The sequence below is a fragment of the Mizuhopecten yessoensis genome, unplaced genomic scaffold (assembly GCF_002113885.1).
Source record: "Mizuhopecten yessoensis strain PY_sf001 unplaced genomic scaffold, ASM211388v2 scaffold6045, whole genome shotgun sequence".
In the NCBI taxonomy this organism is placed as follows: domain Eukaryota; kingdom Metazoa; phylum Mollusca; class Bivalvia; order Pectinida; family Pectinidae; genus Mizuhopecten; species Mizuhopecten yessoensis.
Window position 1 is genome coordinate 387,005 of NW_018406352.1, and position 27,953 is coordinate 414,957.

The window sequence follows — 27,953 nt, forward strand, 5'->3', positions numbered from 1 at the left end:
TATCAAAAACATCATAAATTTTACAAAAAAGGACGCTGAGGGAGTTTGTTTTTGTCACATTCGGAAAGCATATTTACTGCCAGTTAATATTTCATTGTATCGTAAAAATGTGTGTTTCTTACTCAAAATACCACAAAAATTGCTTTGTTTGACTGTCAATCAGGTGATTGGATATTTTACCAGGAAATTTGAACTAAAGTAATTTGATTTTCCCAGGTTGAATTTAGAGTTACTCCCCCTGGTAATCGTTCTTCAGACATGGCCGACATCGGCAAGTTTTCTTCTCTACTCGCTGTATAAAACACAACCACAGTGACTAAGTGGCGGGTATATAAAGGTAAGGCGATGTCAACTTTGTTTTAACAAACATGTCTTTCATTTTCGTTGACGTTGACACGTACAGATATTAGTTTACCATTGTTTAACTGCCGTGTATGTGTCGCTGCTAGGGACGCTGTTACTCAGATGTCGGAGTCCGCGAGTATCGTCTAGCTAATTATTGTAGATTTTACATAAAAGATTAGCCAATATTGCAACATAATATTATTTATGGGTCACGAGTTTAACAATCAACTCTTAATGTAGGTCCTACTCTATGACACGCGTTAAAAAGGTTAGAAACGAGAGGATGCGCTGAAACTCCTATCCATCCTCCAAACTGTCCAGTAGTCTCAACCTAGACAAATAATGCTAGAGAAATGAACAGGTATTTTTTTTAAAAACATGAAAATGGCATTACTTACATCCATTTACTGACATGTGTATGTTATTAGATACTTTGGAATGGAATGAGAAAAAAATGGATAAAAAACAAGTTTGTTTATAATTTGATAAACTACTGTATACCTCCTGTTTTTACAGTTACAATCTAAACTTAAGGTAAAAACAGATACAGGTTAGAACAAATGAAGAAAAGAATAAGATTCACTCCTGATTTTACTGTGAATGTCAATTGGAATACAATTGTGTGGTGTATGGTTTGTCCAATAAGCCTATAGCTATCCATCATGGAGTTCTAACTTTGTGATTCCCATGATGTTCACGTCATCATCATGTCAGGAAAACCATGAGTTTGTCTTCCTAACACATGATTCATACTTCTGCAACAGTGTCACATAGTCATATATCAACTGCTACATTTCTAATACTTATTGCTTTGAGTGATGATGCTACTGCATAATAGCGGAACCGAACTGGGCCGATTGTCTGCAATTAGGTAGCTCAATTTGTAGAGCGTCTGTTTTGAGTTCTGAAGGTCCTGGGTTCATACTTCGGTCTGGCCGTGTATTTTTTTCTGTCTCCTGTTACACTTCGATGAAATATGCCACCTCTAAATATAAATAGTTTGAATATTGACATTGTTTATATCCTAAAGTATAAATGGAGATTCCTCAATAATTTATGGCTGATAATTATGTGAGTAAGCTAGTCAATTTTGACGTCATAATATCCACAAAGTTTACAGATCAAGTGACATTTACATCTAATAATAGTAAGATACCATTAAAACTATTCTGTTAATTCAGACAACAATATCTCAGGTGACCAACCATCTGAGGGATCTTTTTACCATAACATTCATATTATGCCAGTTTTTTTCCCCCATCCAATTTAGGAAAAATCCAAATCTGTTCCATAAAATTCTTACTATTGTGGCAGAATTTTATTGTACATCGGATTGCGGTCACATTCTATATTCGTGCCAGAGGGAATTTCTCTTTAGCTCTGTAATAGAGTTTCTGACTTGGAAGTCTAGGAACGGATCGCTGGTTTGATCCTGTTGGAAGTCCACTATATTCTCTTCCTGTTCCTGTTACAAATGGTGGCCGTGGCCCTCCCTGTGGTGACGGGGAGTTAGAACCTGTTTTGTGGTGTTCAGGGGCAGTTACACATTTAAAAAAAAAGAGGGGGTGTAGTAGTGTGGTAGATTTTAGTTGTACATAGTATTATAGTCACCTTATAGCTTTGTGGTAAAGCATCCCACTAGGAAGTCTCCGATCATATAAATTTGATCACCGTTGGAAGCACACTTTTCCCTTCCTGTTACACTATGATTTAAAAAAAAATCATTGGATATATTGTTTTTGAGTTATTATCAACCTCAATACAAGTTCATATATTTGCTAGAAAATCATTTTATGACCATAAATATGAGTAATGTAATGGGTCAATAATGCAATTGTAACGGATCAGCAGAATAAATCTCTGATAGCTCTATTTCTGTATTTAAATGCTTGTGTCAATAACAAACTCATTTGTGTGCTGAATGTTTGATTGATAGGGTACTTCCAAACCATAAAAATAAAGCACTCCTTTACACAATAATTTATAATTAGTTTTCAATAAATTTTACAATTATTTAATGATTTCTTGTGTGGGTCATTACTTTTTCCTTTATGTATTTTTTGAAAATTTAATGCATTTTAATGGAAAAATAATGATTCATGCATGCAGTAGTGTTATCAATTATTGATTTTTGTTGAATGTGAGAAAGTGATATTAACCGAGATGAAGTCCATAAAACCACATATATACCAAAATATAAGTTGTTGTTTTTTTAAATTTTATTTTGTGAAACATTTTTAGCATTACAAAACATCTTACAATAGTAATTTTCACTTGTTCATTCCTGCAACATTATATCTTGTATACATGTAGACCAGAAAAAAAAAGTCTTATTTTTTTTAGTAGATGGTAAATATTGATTTAATAATTACACAAAGTGGAATACAGTGTATGAAAATTGTATCGAGGAAGTGACATTAAGATGGAAATGACATCACAAACCTGCTGTTTCTAAAAAAAATTAACACTGAGTCAATATTACAAAATACCAACCTCCACATGATTATGATCAAACCAATGAAAATGTAGGAAAAATATGTGTCATCAAACGTAACATGATATCATGCTGAAATATTTGTTACTGTTGTACTGTATAAACATATATATACCCAGGGTAAATGTAGGAGTTAGCCGTCGTCCATTAAACCTTCACCACATATAGTCCATCACCATACCCAGGGTAAATATACACTTTTTATCACATAATGTACTGTGTAAGCCAGTGTCATATTTTTTGGCGTATTAACCTATGTAATATGACCTATCAGCCCTGTGATTGGTTGTAAGTTTCAATTGTTTCAATTGTGACGTCACGTCTAGGACAAGTACATGACGCTACAGACTTATGCGCTGGAGTCAAAATGGCGGCTTTTTACATTTCAAGGTTGCCTGAAAATTGTCGTTTAACAAGAATAATTATAAATGCCGCAAATCTTGATTATGAGATAAAAAGGATCTTACACTTGTTTTCATTTCATATAAAATTTATGAAACTCGTCACAAATTTTTAATTTTAGCTCGTCAGAGGCTCGCTTCATTGAAATATTCTTGGACTCGTTCCATAAATCTCATATGAAATAGAAACTCATGTAAGATCCTATATGTATATACTGACCAAATCAACACAATATCAAGGAAATTAAAAAAAATGTTCGAGATATCTTATGCTTAGACAATACCTCTTATACTTAAACAATTCCTCGAATACATGAAGCTTGATAAAGATCTTCTAAGAAATGAAGCTGCTCAAATGATAACAAAGGTTTTGTTTTTGACTTTGACCGAGAAACAAACGTACATGTTCAAGGAATTCTTACAATTGATGAATACATGAATTCTGACTAAAACATATATATTCTATAAATAGTAATGTGACCTTGACCTTGGTACACTGAAGCATAAACTATTTTAAGGCAATCTGATACTCAACTAAAGTATGAAAATTAATAAAATAAGGCTGACAAATATAGTCTGAATGTCGCTGGAGCAATTACAAATATGTTCTAGATGCATAGTAACAGAAACTTTGACTTTGACCTTTGCACATTAAAGTGAAAACTTATTAAACTTCAAAAATATACTAAGTTTGATCAAAAGTTCTTTAGAAATAAAACGACTATAGAGTGCTGCTGACCATAGCTGTACCAAAGAACTAGGTACACATGAACTGAATTCTACATCCTCTCTGCAATTTTATCGCAAGGGAATAATTAAATCATGCAACATTCCTGTTTTTTCTTATGAGACTATCTTGAACATGCACATGTGGTAAGGGGAAAAAAAGTGCTATCATCTTAATAATGTAAAAAAGTTATATCAATAAATCATAGATATATTGAGTTTGGTATACACTTCTTGCCACATTAGAGTTATCAATAATCCCTGTTAACTATGCTAGATAGATTGAATGAATCTAAAATATATCTCTGTGTTTTTTTAAAAATAAATATAATAATAATTTTCAAAATTTTCACCAATCTGATTGTAAGGTGACAATGCTTTCCTCATGAAGTCACCTGCATGCTATTGATTTAGCTTTGTCTGGCAGATATGTACAGATACATGCTGCACATTTTTTGTCAAATCAATATTGCATGTGTTGGTTGAATACTGACAAGTTTTATGAGGAAACACAATCAGATTATTTCTTTACACCAGGAAACAATATTTCTTTGATTAAGGTAAGACTTTCATTCTTTCACTTGATTTCTGTAGGTTTAAAATCATATACATGTTTGTCTTTTCAAAAACGCAACGAATATTTTTTTAAACAAAAAGAATATGTAAGAAACCTATGATAAAGAAAGTTATTTGCATTTTTTCTCGCTTATTTTGATAGAAATAGAAGAGAATAGATTATCTAATTATTTTACCTGAGTTGTTTTTATCACACTGCTGGTTGTGTCATGTTACTGCCTCCAAGTGTGTGGCGTACATTTAGTTAATATATATTTATGCATATTTGGGATCTTTCTACTTCTATCTACCTTTTGTTTCCTGGCGCCTTGCTTGACAACGCCTCACTTTTGGCTTTTATGTTGAGCGTTCGCCCAGGTGAGGGAGGCAATGGTTCTGTCCCCAGGACGGGACATACCCAAGTCCTTAAAAAGGGTAGTTGTAATTCCCTGTTTAACGTACTGCGCTTAGGGAAATGGCAACATGTAACCAGGCAGAATGCTGTGGCTGGGTGCCTTTGGCATAGCATTCCAGTGAGATAGCACTATAAAGTCGGCATCAGATTCACACCATCACATAGAAGGCATGTACACCAACATACCCTGCCTTCAGCACACATATACACATTCACGCTTATACTACACACATGGAGGCACGTCATTAAATGACCTTAGCTGTTAATAGGACGTTGAACAAAATAAACCAAACCAAACCAAAGACAGTGTTCAGATCTAGAGTTGAAATGAATTTTTAAATGACATACAGTATTGTTTTCATGGGCCTCATTTATTTACCTCCAACATAAATCAGGTCCTCTTTAGCTCTTTTTTTCTTATGTTCAATAACTATGCATTTATGAATCTTCCTCGATGTATGGCCATACCTGTTTATAGTGCTGAGAATCTTCCTCGATGTATGGCCATACCTGTTTATAGTGCTGAGAATCTTCCTCGATGTATGGCCATACCGGTTTAGTATAGGTTTTATTACAACATTTTGACAACAATAAGTAAGATTATTTTGTTAAACAAATAATCAGCCAAACTATTAGATGTGTGATACAATATATAAAATTTTCACACATCATTTATTACTCTTGGTTAACATAAGGGGCCGCGGTGGCCAAGTGGTTAAGGCGTCTGTAATTCTGCTACCACTTTTAGCCCTCCACCACTGGGTCGCGGGTTTGAGGCCTACGTGGGGCAGTCGCCAGGTACTGGACGTAGGTCGGTGGTTTTTCTCCCTGGGAACTCTGGCTTTCCTCCACCCCAAAAACCTGGCACATTTTCTAAATGACTACAGCTGTTAAAAGGACGTAAAACCTAACCAAACATACAAATTGTCATAACCTGATACTTGCTATTTCACGTGTAAATATCCTGCTATACGATTTATCAAATATACATGACAAAACACATTCAGATATTTATCAATATGTTGAATTCCATCACAGAAATATTTTGTTTTCTGATAGAGACAACATTTAGATAGAGTTGTGTTACAGAGGAAGGGATTCTGTGACGACCACATACTGTGTGAGTGTACTACACTGTGTATAAATTATTAATTATGCGACCAGGCTAACACACTATATTATATACAGGATGGTGTAATAAATCTTCTTTGGTTAACAACAGCTGGTTGATCGACATACTTTGGATCTTTTTCTACATTTTTTTTTTAAGGTTGATATATACATGTATGAGGGTTAATTTAAATCTTGACTAACAGTATACTACCTTGAAAATTGTCAAAGAAGTTTAGATTAGGCACAAAAACCTATGGTATGTAGGGTAACTGGAAACTAACAACATTTTTGTATTTTGCCCACATTATATAAGTACCCAGGACTTTTCTTAGGTCAAATAAGATATGTACGTTAGTGGAAGTAAGAATATTACTTGCATCTACTCACTATAACAAGAAACGACACAACACGGACTGTGAATGAAAAAGGCCACCCTCAAAGATGGTGACTATAAGTATTTATTTATGAAATTTGAGGATTTTTTCCCAAATTAGAAATAAAGCGTGCATGCAACTTGTAACTCTTGAGTACATAACAAAAAAGCGCCACAAAGACATTCCCTTGTGTATGCATGTTGTGGCACAAAACAATACCTTTGTTTTTTATCGATTTTAGAAAAGGTGAAAGCCTGAAAAGAACCCTCTTGATTTATTTATCAACGATTGTGTGGGTTATGTATACTGAGCAAAAATAACGGTGTACCATTTTAATGTTGACAAGTTCCACAGTTGTCAGTGTATGTAAAAAGGGTTGTAAAATTTCATATTTGAGTATTAACACACGGAAAGGTTTTGAAAAAAAATCTAATGGACAAATCTATGTTTTCATAGTATGTATTGAAAAGCTTCAATAGCACTGTCCTTCAGTCAACATAAAGCCACTCGCCTCGGGCGCGGGGTAAATAGTAGCATTGTCCACCCTTGGAACACTGTAGCTGGGCTCTGAGGCTAAGCACAGATGAGTTGAAGTTAGCTATTTTGTCGTCATGGAATTTTGTTCAATATAAAGTAAGTACATGTGTTTTCTTTTTGTATCGTTTCAAGCTTCAGGATGATTTTTTTCATTTTTATACGCTCGTCAAATTTGACGGGAGTATTATGGTATGGGTTTGTCCGTCCGTCCGGCATAAACTTTTGTTTGTCCGGCAATTTCCTCCTACATTTATCCACCGATCTCTTTAAAACTTGGTTTCCATTATGATCATGATATGAAATTGTGTCTCCTTCAAAAGAATTTTGATTCGACAATTTTTCTAAAAGTTATTGCCCTTAGTTCATTTAAGTATTGGTTTTTTTGTCGGAGATCTCCTCCTACATTTTTTGAGGGATTTCTTTGAAACGTAGTAGGCTAAATAATCAGGATAGATTGTTGTCTTTCCTTGAAAAGAATTTTGATTTGACAATTTTTTCATAAGTTATTGCCCTTTGTCTATTTGAGTATTTAATTTTTGTCCAGCAATCTCCTCCTACATTTTTCAACAGATCTCTTTGAAACTTGGTACACATTATAAACATGATTTGAAGTTGTGTCTCTCTCAAAATAATTTTGATTTCGACAATTTTTCCAAAAGCAATTGCCCTTTGTTCATTTTAGTATTTGATTTTTTTCATTTTTATCATTGTTACATGTATTTAGTAACTTGTACTACATTGTACATGTAATTCTGATATAAAAAAAATGCTTTTTTGCACCTGGTTATCTTTCTCATTAATATTTTGACTCTGATGATTAAAACAATGATGAAAATCAATTAGTTTTTTCAGTAGAATTTTGTTTCATTGAATGGTTATTTTCTGTTAATATTTGAAGAAAAAAAAATCCTATTTCACAGGAAATAATCAATATTTGGAATACCTCCTTTAATTAAGTCCTTATGTTTTCTTGTACATGAAATTCTTGTTTTGAAAGAAACAGCTCAGTTGATTGTATGCTGCCTTAAACAGTTTAAGGATCCCTGTCCCACTGCACTGCCATTTTCCCGATATACAGTTATCTCCCCTTAACTCCCGTTTGGATATAACTAGCACATTTGGGCCTGTACACTTCCGTTGTCCAGGGAGCTTAGTCAGTTTCAGCGATTGTATAACAATCTGTAGTTCATGGTTCAAATCCCTGTCTGGCCCGGCAGAATATTTTACACTCAGAACAAGTTTGTAAATTATCTTTTGTTTATTTCAACTTGATTACGTTTTCATAAAAGTCCTGTACAAAAACGGTTTATCAAAGCTTTAGTCATGCCGGAAAAATAAGTTTTGAATGCATACTAGTTTATTTTTTTGACAGTGGTACGAAGATCCTAAATGAGCCGAATTATGATCAATAGTATTAAGGAGGCACGGTAGTCTCGTGGAAGGAGGCCAGGCTCGTGACCGAAGGATCTTTGAACAAGATACTTTACTCTGTTTGTTTCAATCTACTTAGCTTTAAATGAGTATGTGGTTGGGCAGTGCTTGAATTGCTGAATGCTGGCTGTGAGCACCGAAATGGCAGCACCAGCTGTATGCTCCCCAGGGAGTTGAGACAGATATTGGCTAGTTGCAAAGGCCCTTTATATTAACCATGGATAACAATTTGTGAACTGCTTTGAGACAACCTACAAACTAGGTTGTGGAAAAGCGGTATATAGGAAACTCAAATTATTAATATTATTATATTATGATGAAAATCCTCAATTTGTTTGCATGAAGTTTAAAATATACCTACTGGTAATTAACATTATTTTCTTTAAGTTGACCAATCAGAGATGGGATCTGGAGGCAGTAAAAAGAAGCCACCTGTTAACACTAACCAAAGTGCAGGAGGAGATAAGGGGCAGACAACACCAAAGGCAGATAACTCAAATACTACTGGAGATAGCAAAGGGCAGACAACTCCAACTTCACAACCAAAGGCAGATAACTCCAATACTACTGGAGATAGCAAAGGGCAGACAACTCCAACTTCACAACCAAAGGCAGATAACTCTGATGCAACAAAACTTCCACCTATAAAACAGGAAGTGTCTGTTCCTCCTAGTTCACCACCAGCCCATACAACAGGGGGCCGGCCATTGCCACCAATAAAACAGGACAAAGCAGAATCACAAGATCCCAAGGGAGACAACTCACAAGGGGGAGGTAATTATCAATCTATATGACGGCATATTAGTTGCCAGCTCTCGCTATTTTGGATGGAGACTCCTGATATTTTACCCTGAAATTAAGCATTTTCAACCAGTGAATTTGGGAAACTTTTCTCATTGTATAAGATCTGATGATTTCATCTAAAATACATCAGTTGCATGGTCAGGTTTTTTAACCTAAGACCAATCAAATAGCTATAACCATGTGCCTTCAATTTTGCTATAACATATTCCAAGGGGGCAGAGAGTGTAAGTGTGCTCTGTGTAAAAAATTAGCTCATTCTACCTTCAGACTGAGATTTCAAATCAAAAGTGTTTAAAACCCTCGGCTAAATCTTGGAATCTCTGATTTGTAATGCCATTGGTGTAGTGTCCAATCTTTCACTGGTACATGTATGTATAATTATCTTTGTTCAAAGGGGAAAAATCGGAGCGATCAAAAGAAGAACAAGCTGTACTAAAACCTGATCCTGATAGTAAAACAGGAGAAGATAGCTCTCCTGTAGAAAAGTCAGAAAAAGTTGAAAGTAAAACAGGAGAAGATAACTCTCCTGCAGAAAAGTCAGAAAAAGTTGAGAGAGAGACTGAGGAGAAAAAAGGTTCCGATTCAAAAGAACGAAATCAACAAGAAAACATCGAAAATAAAGGAGAAACAGAAGCTTCCACAAATAAACAAGACAGTGTGAAAATGCCAGAAATAGAGGACAGAGTTATTCCCCCTGAACCTGAAGATCAGCGTAATTTTGATGATGCTCTTAGTTCTGCGTGTCTTCTAATTAAACCAGACAGTTTGTTAAAGAATCTCAATGTTCAGAATGTCACTAAGTTACTTTTACAGAGGTCACTGCCCTCTAACTTCAAACTGCATGACCTCCTCACCAAGTTAACACATGTACAGGTAAGTCTTTCTCAATGTTCAATATGTCACTAAGTTACTTTTACAGAGGTCACTGCCCTCTAACTTTAAACTGCATGACCTCCTCACCAAGTTAACACATGTACGGGTAAGTCTTTCTCAATGTTCAGAACGTCACAAAGTTACTTTTACAGAGGTCACTGCCCTCTAACTTCAAACTGCATGACCTTCTCACCAAGTTAACACATGTTCAGGTAAGTTATTCTAAATAGCAATCTCCAAAATCCAATGGTTCTGCACTTTCAATTTGCATATTATCTCTGCACCCTTAGACTCTGTTGGGACAAAATTGAAGGTTTATAGTTACCCATTTAATTAGTTTCAAACATGAAAAAACTGACTTATCGCCTGGCTTTTATCTGTCTTTTTAAGACTGAGGCGCTACATGTTATTTTGTAAACCAAATCCAAAATTGATCAATTTTACTGTTATGCATCCAAAAGATTCTTTTCATTTTGTATCAAAATAAGCAAGAATCGGTAACAGTTTCCAGACTAGTGTTGTTTTATTGTCTGCAAGGTAGCATGTTAAGAGATTTCAATTTTGTCAAGATGTCTTCCAAGAGTGTAGACAAAAAGCACTGGTCAAACTTAACTGTAGATTCAGGGACACTCACCATGAAAAATACTGTAGGTCGATGGGAAACCTTCCATAGAACAAGTTGTCTATATAGTTACTTTGTATGATATATGTGTATGATTCAATATTACACAGTAGAAGTAAAGAAAAAAGGGTAAAAGTACTTTTCATCCTTCATTATTAAACATATTTTCTTAATATCAAGCACAAAATATATTAAAGTTCAATATTTTTGGTCAAGAGCTGGTGTAAGATAATAACAATAAGTCTATAAATAGATATTATATTGACCTATCTGTAATGTGTAAATTTGAGTTTCTTTGGCAGATAAAAACTGTATCGGTTATCAGCTTTTAGTATAAATATAAACTTATGTATTTTACAACAATTATGAAATAAGTTTCTTCAACTTATATTAATTACTCTTGCTGGCCCGAATTTTAGCACACATGGGGGTCTTAACATGGGAGAAAACTGGAGTACACGGAGAAAAACCCACGTGGTCGGGCAGGTGACCCCATACCTTTTCAGGTCCGATCAGGGAATCGAACCCCAGCCGCCTTCGTGAAAGGCAAGTGTGTTATCAACTGTGCTACCCGACCACCTCTTACTCTTAAATAACAGAATACTTATATGTTTGTTTCTTCAGGAGCTTGATCTGTCCTATAACAACATGGGTCCGCAGGCGTTCCGCAGTGTGTGTCTGGCCATGTGTAACAATACTACGATCCTCAGTCTCAATCTGTCCGACAACAAAACAGACACAGACACATCTGTAAGTAAGACAAGATAATTGTGCAGCCCCCAGCAGTTTCAGGAATATTTATGTCATTGACATAACCTTAAGATTCCAGGAGTTATGCTTATTTTACGTTTTCTGAACCCTTGATTGTGTCATGACCTAATCGAAGGCTCTCTCCACATGACAGTACAGTGTAACAGTAAAATTGACCTACTTTGAAGGTGGATATCTCTCTACTGTTACCTTCAAAGGTATCAGCCTAGCAGTTTTTTTTTTTTTACCTGAAACCATATACATGTACATGTAGATGCAGCTAACAGTTTGCCATCAATTTCACCATGACATCTTCCAGGTTGAGGGGGGGGGAATTAAATGTAAACGAGCATAACCTCTAGAATTCCAAGAGTGAATATTGGCTTCAATATCTCTGCAAGAAAAAGATTTCATTTCAAGATATATGCTTCCTTTTACTTTGTACCTGTGAATTTCCATAGAGTTATCTCCCTTGAAATCTTAGAGAAATTGTTTTTTATTCAAAACATAGAACTGACATTTAAAGGTTAAACAAAAATTGTGAAAAAGGACTCAAATTATGTTGTGAATAGTAGTAGTAGCACACTTAAAAATATGTATTTCATGAAATGAATAACATTACCTTCTTGGAATTAATACAATGGAAAATGTGGAACGTAAAATTGGTAAAGATTGGAAAATAATTATGTGTTCCCTTCTAATGAATCTGTGAGATATATTTCGATGTTAAAATTAAATGTTGAAGGAGTGTATTGGGCAGATGTTGAGAATGAACCAAACACTAGCTTACCTGGATATTTCTAACAACAACCTCGGAATCGACTACTTCTCCAAATGTGTGGGTCCAGCCCTCAAAACCAACACCTCTATACAGACTCTCAGGTAAGTAAGTGTGACCCTGCCCTCCAAACCAACCCCTCTATACAGACTCTCAGGTAAGTAAGTGTGCCCCTGCCCTCCAAACCAACACCTCTATACCGACTCTCAGGTAAGTAAGTGTGACCCAGCCCTCCAAACCAACACCTCTATACAGACTCTCAGGTAATTAAGTGTCACCCTGCCCTCCAAACCAACACCTCTATACAGACTCTCAGGTAAGTAAGAAAAATAGAAGAGCATTTAGCTAATTTCCTTCAAAATAGCCAATTTTCAACCAAATAGCGCACAACAGACGATATTCACGCATTTTATCATGAAAATGCACATTTATGTCTCTCTTTGTAATGCCATATCTCCTAAACTAGCTGTCAAATGAATTTGAAATTTCTTATTTGCGTACATCATTTATTCCAGATTACGAATATAACAACTAATTCTAAATATCCGATGAGGCCAGAAATGCCCCTTAATGCCCCTAGTCCTTTTAGTTCATGATGTTTCCAATGACCGTCCAAACTAATTTCAAAGCCTCTAATTGTTGTAGTCAGTGTATGTCTGCCTTGGGAAAATAAAACAGTTCTGTAGCTGAAAGAATGTTTTTCCTAATATCTCATTTAGAATGTTTTTTCTTAAAGTTGTGTGTGTATGCCCTCTTGTTCTGGATGTTAAATTTTGATCAAAGATGCCAGCAGTTACCTCGTTGTCATAAACAATTGATCATAATTGTATAGACATTAATTTTGTCTGTTGTTTACTGTAAATTAATGTTTTTCACCCTGCTTAATTTTAAACTCAATCATCAGATATTTGTCCTGGGGATTTCAAAGTTAATTCACTTAAAAATTGGTATGTTGAATTGTCTTGAATTTGTCCACTTGTTCAGCATAGAAATTTGATCATGAAAATGAAAAAAAAGTTGAGATGAAAATATATGACATTACCAGCAGAAACGTATTTCATTTGAGTATGAAAGCAAAAACTTTTGCGACATAACGCATGGTTTACTTACGACGTCATAGATTAACCTTTTTCAATGAGTGTCTTGTCGCTCGCTTCGGATAACATGGAGAATGCCCCTGTGTCAAACGCTCAAATGACTACAGTTAGTTATTGATGCCAATTTTAGTTAAATAGGACTTTTCCACCAATGTTGTTTAAAGGACGACACACATACAAAACGTAGTAAATAAATCAATTATTTAAGAACAAATAAATAAAATCAAATAATTGTTCTAAGTAAAAAAAAGTTGGTTATATCCGTATTAAACATGCAATATGGATGTAAAGGCATGAAAATTTAAAAAAAAGCTGTTCAATCCATATTTGATTGTTGATGCAGGGCCAAAAGTTTGGGGATGAGGGACCTACGTGTGTTGATGGAGGGACTGACAGAAAACACAAGTCTGACAGAGATAGATTTCAGTATGAACTCCTTCTCTCATCCTGCTGGTGTGACCGAAGGGTTTGCAAACATACTTAAGGTAAGTTGTCTCCATACATGTACCAACATCATCCAGATTTACCTCCCCTTGAAATAAATCATTTCCATTTCAAATGTGTTGTATATGGAGAAATCTGCTAGATTTTATTTTTATGCAAAAGTTGCAGAGGTTTGAGAAGAATACATGTACTGGGTAACCAGGACAGAGTCTTGATCAGTCATTTGATAAACAAACACCCACCTTTTACATGTTTTATTTTTTATATAATTTTAATGTTATTTCTTATTTTTTCTCAAAAAAGAAAAAGAATAAAAAACACTATTGTGCATACATTTTTATACTTGATTACATTAACAGTTTCATTGGGTTTTTTTCAAGGTTATCACATTATTATGACCTGAAAACAGAGCAACTATCAATGCTGGTAATATATGTAAAACAAAATGATCAAAATCATGTTTAGCTCATTCACCCCTGAAGATACATTTGAACTCTTCCAATTCAAAGATTGGACTAGTTCATTATGAAATTCAGGGGTGAATGAGTAAGTTTAAATTTCCTTTTAAAATTAATGAGGTGCCTGTTTTAGCGAGATGACTGTGGACTTCGGTCTATGGCCCTGGGGAACTGTGAACTAAATGAGGCCAGTATAGAAATTCTGAGAGATGGCCTGCAGAACAACACATCAATGACTGAACTCAATCTCAACGGTAATGCGGTAGGTAACTGTAGGGTTAGGCCTGACAAACCACAACCATAGCTATCAACCCTGCCTCATTAGGAGGGAGACCCCTTCATTCTAAGCAAAATTTACCAATCTCCCTCGAAACTCCCCCATTCAAGTCCAAACTCACACAGACTCAAAATCTACATCCTGTGGTCAAATGATATAATTAATTAGTGCAGGGTGTGTGTAATGATCATAACAGGTGTTTCTAGAATGCTTTTTGGAGTTATTTTGATACATAAGAATGGGAGAGGGCCTATAGGAAGTTGTAAGAACTTGTGCCCAATACTTTTGACTATTCAGTGTCAGTAAGATATGTTTGAATGAGGAAAGCAGTTTCAGTCACGTTTCACACACTTTCTCCCTCATTGGACATGTGGAATGAGGGAGATCTCCCTCAGTGGAGGTTTCAGGGGTTGACACCTATATGCACAACAGTACTGCAGTAGGTAATTTAACTTACTGTTTGCCTTAGAGTAATTAGAGATACACTAACCTGGTTACACAGGTTATCACAGGGATCCACGTAACCCTTTCACCCCTATGTAATTTTAATTAACCTTACCATGCATTGCTCTGGATAAGTCCATTATGGTCTACAGTGATAAAAGGATTAAATTGACCTTAACAATGACAAAGTTTATAACAGTGAAGGGATAAAAAAATCTCAACAGTAATAAATTTAAGATCCTTCATACACCAGGGGTTACACTCACTTACACTTTTTGCACCCATAGAATATGTCATAACATGGAGCGGTCAATTTGACTTTTGAGAGGTCAATGGCTCCATGGCCCCCTCCAAGATTAACCCTGCATAATATGATGATTTTGATTCAATAAGTCGAGATGCTTTTTAAGCTGAATGACACATAAATCTAAGCTATTTGTTTTATTTTGAAGTTTGGGAGCTTGAAGATCTTACTGAAGGTTGTAGTGACGGCCGCTAGCCACCGATGTATAACCAACCTGAGCATAGACAATATTATATAAATCTGTACTATTTGTTTTATTTTATAGTTTGGGAGCCTGAAGACCTTACTGAAGGTTGTAGTGACGGCCGCTAGCCACCCAAGTATAACTAACCTGAGTGTGGACAATGTCCAGATCCAAGACACCACCTGTACAACAGATGGTCAGTATTACATCAGATTTGATTTAGAGGATGAGGGCTGGGGGCTGGCAGCTGGTGGCTAGGGGATGCAGGCTGGGGATTTGGAGATGAGGGCTAGGGGCTGGGGATTGGGGGCTGGGGATGAGGACTAGGGGTTGGGGACTGGGGATGAGGGATGATTGCTGGAGCTTGGGGTTGGGATGGTGGTGGTCTAAAATAGTGCTTAGGAAAACGAGTAGGGGAGGAGTTAGTGTGTAAGGTGAGGTCTGGGTTTGTTCGACTGATAGGGACAGGGCAAGGGTTAGATGTGCATTGAGGGAAATGGGGGCTGTGGGATTGGGGAAAGTCTAGGTTATTGGGAATGTGGTAATTTGATAAAGAGGCTGGGGGTAGTTTTTAATGTTTGTGTTAGAAAAGCTCGGAAACTGACAATGGGAATAGTTGGGATGGAAAAGGGTGGTTTTATTAATGGGCATACAAATGTATAGTCATGAGTTGAACTCTGAACTTCAGTTGTATTACTAAAGCTCTATACGATTGAGCTATCTGGTCAACGGAACTAACCTGGTCTAACTGTGCTACAGTAATGCAAATAAAAGGAAGTTAAAGGGAGGTTACTGTATCTACCAAACACCACAGTGAAGTAAGACAGGGTTCCTTAAGATGTGAGAAAATTGTTTTTCAATTATCATAAGAATATTCAAAATTGAAATTTAATCTTCATGTATGTTACCTCTTTATGTTTTTCAGATGCTGCATCTTGTGTCCGACCAGATGTGATATCAAACCTTCAATTCCTCAGCCTCAGCAGCTCAAAAATCAACGACACCTTTATATCTTCTATAGCAACTCTTCTCAAGGGCAGACAACTGCCGCTCATAGACATTGACCTGAGTGCTAATGATGAGCTGACACCGGGGTGTCTGAAGTTTGTGGCTGACATGACCTCAAGTAAGGAATGGAGAGAGTAATTGTTTTGTGATATCTCTGTAATGAAAAATTAAAACAACTCCAAGCATACAAATTTTGTCATTCTTGTAATGTCACAAGGAAATATGTCATACAGAAGCTTCAATAAGATATATCTTTCTACCTGTGACCTATCTGATGCAGTGTACATATATATATAATGCTCCCTATCGATAGACGAAACGTCCCGGGTCGAGTGACATAAAAAATATACAATTTCTTCACATCGTTGTACAGGTAAACATACAAATCGCTTACTCAGTCATAGCTTGATAAAGGGACCGGTCGGTCTTGAGACGTTACAACACGTTTACTATGTACATTGTTCATGTAGAAAGTAATACCTACACTACAACGCTGTTTTGAATACTAGGAATCGTATCTTTTGCTGCCGGACAAATGTCGATTTCTCGGTCATAATCAGCTGCCAGTTATAGTCATAATGCTGCGACAATGACGATCTGTGTGTCTATGAATAACAACATTTGTACAATAACAATATTTGTTCACGGTTACGTTACCTGTTTATTTCTTGCAGCAGTTACACCTCGTCTAAAAAGTACATCAATAATCCGCTATTTTGTTATATGTGCGGGGGAGAGTCTAGTAAGGACAGTCAGTACAATTCTAGAATGAAGACCGGAGTAGCGGTACAGAAAGAGTTAACACAGGGTTGACTGTACATATTGATGTGGTATGGCTTATATTCATTCATTGTTTAGCTGACGGGAGCCCCAGTGTACTTCGGAAGTTAAAGTACAGTCTGATGAAAAACACGAACGGCCTGACAGATCAGCTGACCAACGGTCAGTTTCCAAGCCTCCACTACCTTAATGTGAGGAAGTCTAAACTGACCGACATCCATCTCCTGCCTGACCTCTATAAAGTTCAAGGCAGTCTGACCACTCTGATTCTGGATGGACAGAAGATTGCAAACACTGACGTCATGGAGACACTGCTGGGTAGGTGGGTTTAGGGCCGTGGAAAGAAAGGAGTAAAACAATATTAATATTATAAGACTCTTTCATGCCCAAGGGTCTAGGATAGGAAAATCCTGAGGGTTGAATTTCCCTATCATTCACCCCTGGGCATGACAAAGTATTTTCCCCTCATTCTAAGTACCAGAATAAGCTCAGAAACCATGAAAATGTGTTAGGACAGGCTACCATTTTGAAAACTATCTACTTCTCCCCTGAGCTTTTATTGACAAAAACGAATCTGTCAGTGGGATTAAGCATACTCTGTATTTGCAAACATGATTTGCACAGAAAAAATCGTATCTATTGTAAAAGTTTTTATTTTCATTATGTAGCCAAATTCTGCATTGCAGCTTCAGACTTTTCCATATTCATGATGTCACATCGTTGTTGAGCAATTGTGACGTGACGTCACGAGAAACGGGGTGTTGAGATAGAAATTTCCTACACCCCATTCTGACCCAGGAACAGCTCTGTCTTACACAAATGGGAATGAGAGAAAATATTGTACTTAATCCCCAAGTTGGGAATTCTATTTGAATGGTTAGTGTACATGTATGTAGGGGTTGGAGTTCTGACAGCTGTCTTCCAACTTATAACTCCAATGAGAAATAACTTCACATTTAACATATATTAGGTATACAATACTGAAAGCAAACAAAACCCAACGTTTGTATCCATATCTTCCAAATGTTTGGGTGGGTGGTCCGCGGATGGATTCCTAAGGGAATACACGAGTCCACCACAAATAGTAATGAAAATTCAGGCAGAAGTGGTTAGACAACATCGGACGGAAGGTTAAGCAATGTTTATAAACTGTGATATATATTGCTGATAAACCTTCCATCGGATGTTGTGAAGCCTTTCCTACCTGAATTTGTCTGGTATGAAATGCAACAAGAGTAACACTTCTTGTATGAGAAATAGAATATTATGCTTTTGTTTTATATGTACAGAAACAGTTTCCATTACTATACAACATTTTGTATGTTAAGAAGAAACAGAATCATACACTGAAATATTACATTATTTATACAGAAACAGTTTTCTTGTATATGTTCAACATTTTGTATAGTTATGAGAAAAATAATAAATTGCCTTTACACAGTTGTAACTAGACATTAACTCATTCCCTCCTGAAGACATATTTGAACTCTTCCAATTCAAAGGTTGGAATAGTTCATTATGACATATCAGGGGTGATTGAGTTAAGTATGATTATGAGAAATAGAATCTTATACTGTAACATTTCCTTGTACATACAGAAACAGCTTCATTTGATAAGTATAACATTTTTTTTACATAACTTGCATACAAGAAATAGAATCGCAAATATTAGTAACAGTTTCCTCGGTTATGTGCAATATTTGGTACGAGGAATAGAGTATTTTTACTTTATACATATAGCGAGCTCTACTGGAGGCTCCCTGACCACCCTGAGTGTAGGGGCATGCTCCCTGTCTGCAACAGACATCGCTCCCCTCTGTCAGGCCCTCAGGAAGGGCCTGAAGCTGCACATGCTAAAAGTCTCGTCCAATCGACTGGAGGATAAGGGAGTGACAGACTTGGTGGAGGCGGTCCTTAGCAACAAGACACACCCCCTGGCAGTCCTGGATGTGTCTAGTAATACTGTGAGTGACAGTTTCATAGTATGTTACAACATCTGTTATCAAAATTGTACACTTCATGAAGATGTCTGTTAATCTATTAAGGCTGTCAGCATCTTGAATATACTGTATACTGAAAAAAATTGCTGCAGTTTAATTTTGCCTTTTTTGCCCTCAGTACTAAGGGCAAATTTATCACCACAGTGGACATAATATACATACATATTAGATTAGAAAGGCAAATATAATAGTAGGCGAAAATAGGTTTCATGGTTGACAGACGAAAAATTTAACTGTATACGGTACATCTAGTCATCATGTATGTAGTCTATTTTCATGAGGATGAAAATCATAGTGATAAGTTGTGATTTTATAGAAATAATGTATACCGAGATGTGTTTGCTGCTGTTTAACTTTTACCTTTTTTGCCCTTTGTAATGAGGGCAAATTGATCATGAAAACAAATATTGGTACACAGCAAACTATACATACATGTAGTTATATCATTTGAAGGTCAAAATTCATACTTAGCAAATATGGATTTTAACTCATTCACCCCTGAAAGACACATTTGAACTCTTCCAATTCAAAGGTTGGAATACTTAATTATGAAAGTTCAGGGGTGGATGAGTTAAAGGTGAAGGGCGAGACTTTGACCGGGCAGAAATATCCCACTGTACAGTAATCAGATCAAAACGAATTTTTTTATCAGCTGATAAGCATTTTCAATTATTATAAGATTAAAGAAATACAGTTTAATTCAAATGGAGTAAGCGTTAGTAAGCATTTGATTTAAGGATGCATTGTAGCGTACAAATATGTGAAAACAATATTTTAATAACTTCTTTCATATTCTTGTGGATTTTATCTATTTGTGACATCAACTTACACCAAGATATGATTCAATTTTCTTTTTAAGCTTCTAACTAGTTGCACTATCTTCAAGAAGTTAGATGTAAGATGATTGTAGTATACTGCCTTAAGTTACCAACGTAATTGTGATTTTTACGTAGCATACAGTGTTAGGGTTATCAATGATTTCTTGCTCTTCAGATGACGGACCAAGGTGCTCTGTCCCTGGCCAAACTATTCACAACAAAGAGTCACACATCTCAACTACACAGCCTCAATGTCAGCTCTAACGACCTTGGTAAGCAATGACCTTGAGAAGCTGAATGAACTTGTTATTCAAAATACCCTGGTTTACATAGGCATTGGTTGTTGATGATTGAACTTGGTAGGTTATGACCTTGGTAAGTAATGACCTTGAGAAGCAATGACCTTGTTATTCAAAATACCTTGGTTTACATATGCATTGGTTGTTGATGATTGAACTTGGTAGGTTATGACCTTGGTAAGCAATGACCTTGAGAAGCAGTGACCTTGATTGGCTATGTCCTTTGTAAGCCGTGACCTTGGTTGACCATAACCTTGCTATAAGTAAAGTCCTTGGATGGTATTGACATTAGTTAACAATTACAAAGTTGTCGATGATGTTGGTCTACAGTGACATTGCAGGTTTGCAATGACTTAATTGTAATATATATCTTTGTAAGGAAAATCCTGACTTAGTGTATGAAATGTTGAAGTTAATTTTTGTGGACAGGATAGCTTCGCAATATATTGTTCAATATTTAGAATGAATGATTACAAATGTCATATAGAATGTTCAACCATGAAAGAAAAGCTCACTATGTTAGATAAAATATACATGTATGGGGTTCTGGTGGCTAAAATAATAGGTTGTATACTATGAATGGAAAACTGCTTAAAAGTTTCTTTTTTATATATAAAACATTGGTAATGTAACTTTATAGAAGATTTAAATCAGGTAAATGAGATTAATGAGGTAAGAATAAGAAGAGTTTAACCTTTGTTTTATAGGGAAGGTCGGGTTGGTGACCCTGGTGTCGGTGATTGGAGGGAAGTCGCCACTCCGGACGCTGTATCTACAGAATCAGACCCGCGGCGTAGATGAGGGTGATATGGATGAAGTTTTTAAAACGCTTGCAAAATCACTGGGTAAATTTTTTGATTTAAAGAAAAAATAAACGACACCATTATATACAAGCATGTTGTATTTAGTGATAGTTGTAAGCCTATGCATGTGAGTTACTGCCCTTGACTAACTCTTCAGTTCTACTGGGTAGATTTGTTTGTATCAGCCATATTTGTGAACAAAAACCACTTCATAACATTGATAACAGAGAAATTCGTCTCGGCATTTGTGCCATTACTGGCACTTACTGTCAAACTAATATGATTATAATTATTTTCACACTTTTGTCTTCAGATATAATGGCATTATTTTTGCATGTGATCAAATTTCTGTTTGGGGTCACATTATCAGTGGCCTGGCTGACCATTCAGAGGGCTGATAACCTATCAATGGGTTTCCACTTGGGTCAATATTAATTTGTATTTTCTTAAAATCACAGAAAAAGAAAGAGAAAGAGAGAAAGTACACACAGATTGACACAATTTTACAACTGATAATGAATGAGCTATATTATTTCCAGGTTTTAAAGTAGAGATGAAGGATGAAGAAATTGTCCAAAGTTGTTCCGACCGGCCAAATTTACCAGAGGGACTTGTTGTCAAGTTATCTCCCCTTGGAGGCAGCCCAGGTAAATTAGCGTACTTCAAGCCTGGTTAACAGTAGTGGCTAGAATGGTCCAGTGAGTGAGTACCTGGCTTTTTATGCAGATAGTTGATGTTCAAATCACAGTAAGAGTAGATTTTCTCCACAATTAGACAGAAATATCGCCACTTTCGATCAGTGAAAGATATTCTGTCTTACCTTAGGGTAAAAACGGGGGGATTCCTTGTCACGTCAATAATGTAATGAGGTCACATTAACAAAAGCAGATCATGGAAGATAACTCCGATTTATCTCCGTCTTACCATAGGACAAAGGCGGGGAATCCCCTGTCATTACAACTGCATGACATTGGTAAACATTTATTTACCTCACAGGTAGCCCAATATTTTATTCTGGGTTAGACATACTATTTATCTGTTTATAAATAAACAGTAAAACACTAATCAATATAGAAAAATAGGATTCACCATTCAAGCTGTTGGCGTTGTCTTTTTGCATTTGATAGTAAACTGACAAAGAGGAGTTAGATTCTGTTGCTGTAAAATATCTGAAATGAAGATTTATTCATGTATGTACATTTCTTCTGTTGTTATGGTGTTCAGAGTTTTATCTACATAAGTAAACTATAATGCTAATAAGTATATATGTAGTGAAAATGCCTTTTGAATGTGAAAAGATTCATGTATAGCACAACCAAAAATGTTTATGTACTCTGTCACCTTCATTAGACAAATGACCAGTGAAGCATGTGCACACAAAGGTGTAAAATATGTACAAGTTGTCCACAAATAAAAAAAAATAAAAACATTTGATATAGCGCCCTATCTAGCTAACATAAGTCACTCTAAAACGCTTTACAGTACATAAATATACAATCTTATACAGTCAATACAATTAGCATATATATTAATCAATACAATATTGAGGAATTCACAGGAGCTGTCTTATCAGACGTTAACTACTAGTCCTATGCCACCTGGCTAATATCTCCCTATGTGTGTATGCAAGTGTGTGTGCTGGAGATATAGACGTCGATTAGGCTAAGCTGTAAGCGTATGTACAAATAGTTGCTATATAGTTACCGAAATGACTCGTTACATATAAACACTTTTTGGTTGTGCTATATGAATCTTTTCACAGAAATGTTTAGATAAAGCCTTTTGAATGATTTTCAAAAAAAACCAACCTGTAATTGTTGTTTTTTAGTGTTTATTAAGTGACCCAATAATTTAGCTGGTTGATAGGCCTTTAACATCGTACCATATCTGATGTTAAAGGGATGTGTCAATTGAAATTCCAGACTTCATTATACCGTACTTGTTCCAGTTGTATCTCAGTTGAACAAATCCTTCTTAAAAAAATCCAGCCACAGTCTTTTTCGTCACAAAACATGCTGTTTTATAAACAGCCAAAGCTGTACGGTTTTAATTTACATTATTGTTTGAAAGAAGAAGGACACCAAATAGATAATTTTTTGTGCCTTGATATCTATTTTCTGAAGTTATTAGTTTTGTTGTAACATTTGTTTGACAACAGGAAAACTCGGCTGTAATCTGGACAGTCCGCGGATACAGACCGACTACGCCAAGGAGAAACTGCCCAACCTGTCATTCGCTGACTCTCAGGTTATCTCTGCCTTCCTCAAAGGAACTGGTACGCAACATCTAGAAATAAATAAATATACAACATTTGATATAGCGCCCTATCTAACTAGAATAAGCCACTCTAAAGCGCTTTACAGTACCTAGATATACAATTTATAATTACAAATTACATATACATGTACACAAAATAATACTTTAATCAATACAACTTTGAGGAATTTGTAGGAACTGCCTTATCAGGCGCTAACTACTAGTCCTATGCCACCTGGGTAATATATATAGTATTGTCATTCTGCACAGTGCAAAGGAGTTCCAGATTGAAAAAAAAATGACAAATATAATATAATGACAAAATAAACATTTCAAATTCATTTGATAACGAAATAATTATAATTTATCAGAAAAAAAATACAATTAATTAAAGTCACAATGTTGACCAATCGCAGCACCCAAAGTAAAATGCGCAAGTTATGTATAGGTAACAATAGTTTCTATGTTGAAGGCAGTGACGTGTGTGTGTGGTCCGGGGAGGAATGGAAGATGATCACAGGTTCTAACAAACCTACCACAGACACTCCATCATGGCTACAGGTAAATACATAATGATATTTGAAAAAGAAATCTCTGTCAGATAATAATGAAATGTTATTTTCCCTTCCAACAACTGTCGATAAAATAATTTTACATTTTATTTTTTGCATTAATGTTTTGTGGAAATTGAATGAATCTCATATCCAAAAATTTCAGAAAACTTGTTCAGGTACATTCTTACACACGTTATAAAGTGAAGTGCATCTAATTTGACATCTGAGTATTCCGACATGCTATTTTGCAGGATCTGTTATTCACAGATTTCAGATTTACTCTCTCTCCGGCACATAGTGTTACAATAAGGATGGAGTAATTTGCGATTACTTTCAATGAATGTAATTTTCAAAGAAAAAAAATGTTGCCATGAAATTTGATCACCACACAAAACAGCCGTTAACCGTTAACTCTTGTGATATATCTGTCTGTTTCTTACATTCTCCCCCTAGGTGGCGAGCAGCCGAGATTTACTGGTGTACTTATGTAACTTACCGGGGAACACAACAAGACAGAAAGTAGAGGCGTTACTGGAAATGGAAGCTGACTGTACCCTGGAGGAAGTCTGTCTCATGAAGGTCAGAAACTACTATTGCAGGAACTGTATTTACTTCTGTAACAGGAAAGAGAGTAGTGTGCTTCTACAGGGGTCAAACTCACATTCCCTCGGTTCCTAGTCGGACGCTCTACCACTGAGCTTAAGGGAAATTGCTCTTTCAGGAACTGTACTTACTTTTGTCACAGGAAAGAGAGTAGCCGTGCTTCCACCTGGGATCAAATCCGCAATCCCTCTGTTCCTAGTTGGAACTAAATTCCTTTTTCGGGAACTGTACTTGTTACTTCTATCAAAATCTGAGCTTGTGAGTTCTTTTAATCAGCAATAATCAATGATAATCTTCTTATCTTCTGGTGGTCATCTTGAGTTCCAAAAACATTCCATTTTAGTTACAATTATTTAGGAATTTAGGGAAATTTCATGTTACTATGCTGTCAGGCTGTACATGTACAGTCAACGTGATCTCCAAAAGGAGGTTGCTGATTACAGATCAGAACCAGGCTAAAGGGATAACAGCAAGAGACACAGAGGTCATGATTAATAGAATCATCCCCTACCTTAAGGGTGTGACAGAGAAATCTCCAACCCGAGGGGTGATGATTTTTTGTTGTCTAACCCGAGGCTCTCCTGAGGGTTAGACAACCAAAAAAATCACCCCGAGGGTTGGAGATTTCTCTGTTACACCATTAAGGTAGGGGATGATTATTTTTCTCCCATCCTATTATTTCAGTCAAAACTCCACCGACAGTAGTGTAAACAAAAACACATGTGGGGTATGAATATCGTCACTCACTTTTGATGACATCACAATTACTGGTGACACATTTTAATGACGTCACAATTGAACACATGCTAATCGGCACGAGGCTATCTCCCCCTAGGGGGTAACAAGCTGATCTTTCCCGGCTAAAATGGGAGACACGCCTGTGAAGCTTGGGAGAATAAGTCATTCATCCCTAATGACACATTTGAACATGTCCCATTTTTTAAAGCCCTGTAAATTTGTAAATTTCCTTATCAAAGCGGGGATAGATGAGACAAATATTTTCATGGAATTCTTGTTACTTTTATTGCTATGACCCTGTGGTCATGATGTGGATATTATTGTAATCTGTTTGTTTTGTCAGGACCCTGTGACCAGGAGCATCAATGGTGTGGGCTGGGCTCTGCTCGGAGACAAGGAATCTGTCACTAAGGCTCTTGACTTCTTCCATGCTGGCATGGTAACTACACATAAACACACCTGTAGAGGAACATGATGAAATTAGGTTCATATGGACCAAGTATCAAGCAAAATCTTAGATCAAGTTTATCATTACAAATGCACTCTAATATAGTTTCCAATAGAAAAACTATTCAAAAACTTGACAAAGTTGATTAAAATTGGAATTGCTCTATTTTATGAAAATTTTAACTCGTAAACACAGCAACCATAATAAAGTACATTTTTTTTTTACAATTTTTAGAAATAAGGGATGCATAATATGGTGGTATCTTTTTCTGTGGGTTCACCATTAATACTGACCCCAGGCCATTTGTCGGTATTTGTATGTTTTTACAATGATTAAACACAAAAAAGGATATTGAAATGAACATGGTAAATTAAATCCAGGCCTCAAATAGTCAAAAGAAAAACATATAAGTACATTATATAGCTAAACATTTCTTCAATGAACAGCATTTAGTGTTTTATACATGATTACGAAAACAAAAACTTGTAAGAAAAAAGAACGTCTTCTAGAACCAAGTAAACTCTAAGCACTGACCACGTCATCTCTCAGTACAAAATGTAGGTGGATTTTATAGAACCATTGTTATTATAAAACATATGTCGTGGAATATTTTGTCATTATATAAAATACTCTGCTGAATGGAATTTTCGTAATATTTGTGAAATACACTGTAGTGAGAATATCAGTGTAATATGAATATTTCTTTCCATTCTGTAGGCGACCATATTTGGTCAGGCATTTCTAATTTCACCTGTAAAGGTGAAAGTTGATGATGAGGCGAACACAGAATCCCAGGCGAAGGCCAGGTTTGTAGCTACTGTATGTTAATGAGGTGCCCCAGACAATCCATTGTGATTGTTCACTTGTAATACCCAACTATATATACTGGACAAGATTTTAAAGAGTTTTCTCCCTGTTGTCTAGTATACATGACAAGATTTAGAGACTCCAAGTCTCCCACGTTGTCAAATATAATTTACATGATTAAGAGATTTCCTTTCCTGTTAAGTATTCCAGACAAGATTTAGAGAACACCCTTCATTGTTGTCTAGTATACTTACATGATTTAGAGATTCCCTTTACTGTTTTGTATTCAAGACAATATTTAGAGACACCCTTCACTATTTAGTATTTAAAACAAGATTTAGAGATGTCTTTTGCTGTTTATTATTCCAGACAAGATTTAGAGACTGCCTTCTTTGATTTGAGCAGAATCCCCCCTCCTGTTGTCGTGTTTATGTACTGAACAAAGTTTTTTAAGACTCTCTTCCCTTAATAGTAAACTGTTCAAGATAAGAAACAAGATTTTACAGACTGAGTATTTTTGAATATTTTCAATAGGATCTGCCATAATTCTGAAATTGTTGAAAGTGATGACAATTGATTTTTAATAACTTTACAATCAAAATGTATTCTTGAAAACAATTGCTTTTTTTGCATTCTCTGTGAGTAACTAAAAGTTATGATTGATAGAAAATGTGTTGGCAGCAAGTAATTCATCAATGTTGAGGAAAACCCTTTGTTGGTTGTTCAATTCTCATGTCAGTTATGTAAATGAAGCAAAAATTGTTTTCTTCATACAGGGAGGACCAGGAAGAAAGGCTGAAACAGCAGCGCCAGGACGATAGAGACCATCGGCGACTTATACAGAGGACTACAGACGAAACGTGGAAACGTCATGCCTACAGACTCGCACATCCTGCTTACGCTGACGGTCGCATCTGGTAGTTCCAGTCTGGAAAGGGAAAACAAATCTTTGAGGTCACTATTGATTTTGCAACTGCCATGCAAATTCATCTTATAAAAGCAGTAGCACAATTTCTTTAAGAATAAACACAACTTTTTTTTTTCTAGAAATGTCTCAAACATTGAAGTTATCTGTCCTCATCAATTAAGAATGCTGAATTTATGACATTTTTTATTTCTGGGAAATTTGTTCAAACATATTTTATTGACATTGAATAGTCAAAAGAGATCCGGCACAAATTCTTACAGCTTACTAGGCCCTCTCCCAGGGAAATGGATTAATTAAGCTGAAAGCAGGTTGTCCTTGAAATTTTTACAAGCATTTTTGCTGAAAGTATCGTATACACTGTAGATACTTTTATACACAGGAAGATAAATCTCCAAATTTAGTATGACAGTGAAACTAACTAAGTAGCTCTAACAATCTCTATACCCTAAACACTTCATACCTAACAATCTCTATACCCTAAACAC

The 27,953-nt window shown here is 35.9% G+C and overlaps 1 protein-coding gene across 1 annotated transcript; it reads left to right on the top strand.

Moving 5' to 3' along the window:
* Positions 1 to 255: 255 nt before the first annotated feature.
* On the top strand, positions 256 to 27,953 carry LOC110451468. The gene is made up of 20 exons (XM_021499504.1): positions 256 to 337; positions 8,779 to 9,165; positions 9,590 to 10,068; positions 11,315 to 11,440; positions 12,186 to 12,322; positions 13,659 to 13,800; positions 14,351 to 14,479; positions 15,508 to 15,622; positions 16,352 to 16,552; positions 17,293 to 17,532; positions 18,955 to 19,178; positions 20,208 to 20,304; positions 21,039 to 21,176; positions 21,674 to 21,781; positions 23,293 to 23,409; positions 23,863 to 23,951; positions 24,398 to 24,523; positions 25,629 to 25,724; positions 26,451 to 26,539; positions 27,317 to 27,953. The coding sequence occupies exons 2-20, from the start codon at positions 8,793 to 8,795 to the stop codon at positions 27,459 to 27,461; spliced, it is 3,171 nt and encodes a 1,056-aa protein (XP_021355179.1). The 5' UTR covers positions 256 to 337; positions 8,779 to 8,792; the 3' UTR covers positions 27,462 to 27,953.

What these genes read in the sequence shown, in the direction of transcription:
- LOC110451468 (XM_021499504.1), top strand. Translation starts at nt 8,793, where the DNA reads ATGGGATCTGGAGGCAGTAAAAAGAAGCCACCTGTTAACACTAACCAA. An exon ending in TCCCCTTGGAGGCAGCCCAG is followed by an intron (nt 21,782 to 23,292) that starts GTAAATTAGCGT and finishes GTTTGACAACAG; the next exon opens with GAAAACTCGGCTGTAATCTG. An exon ending in TGCCTTCCTCAAAGGAACTG is followed by an intron (nt 23,410 to 23,862) that starts GTACGCAACATC and finishes TCTATGTTGAAG; the next exon opens with GCAGTGACGTGTGTGTGTGG.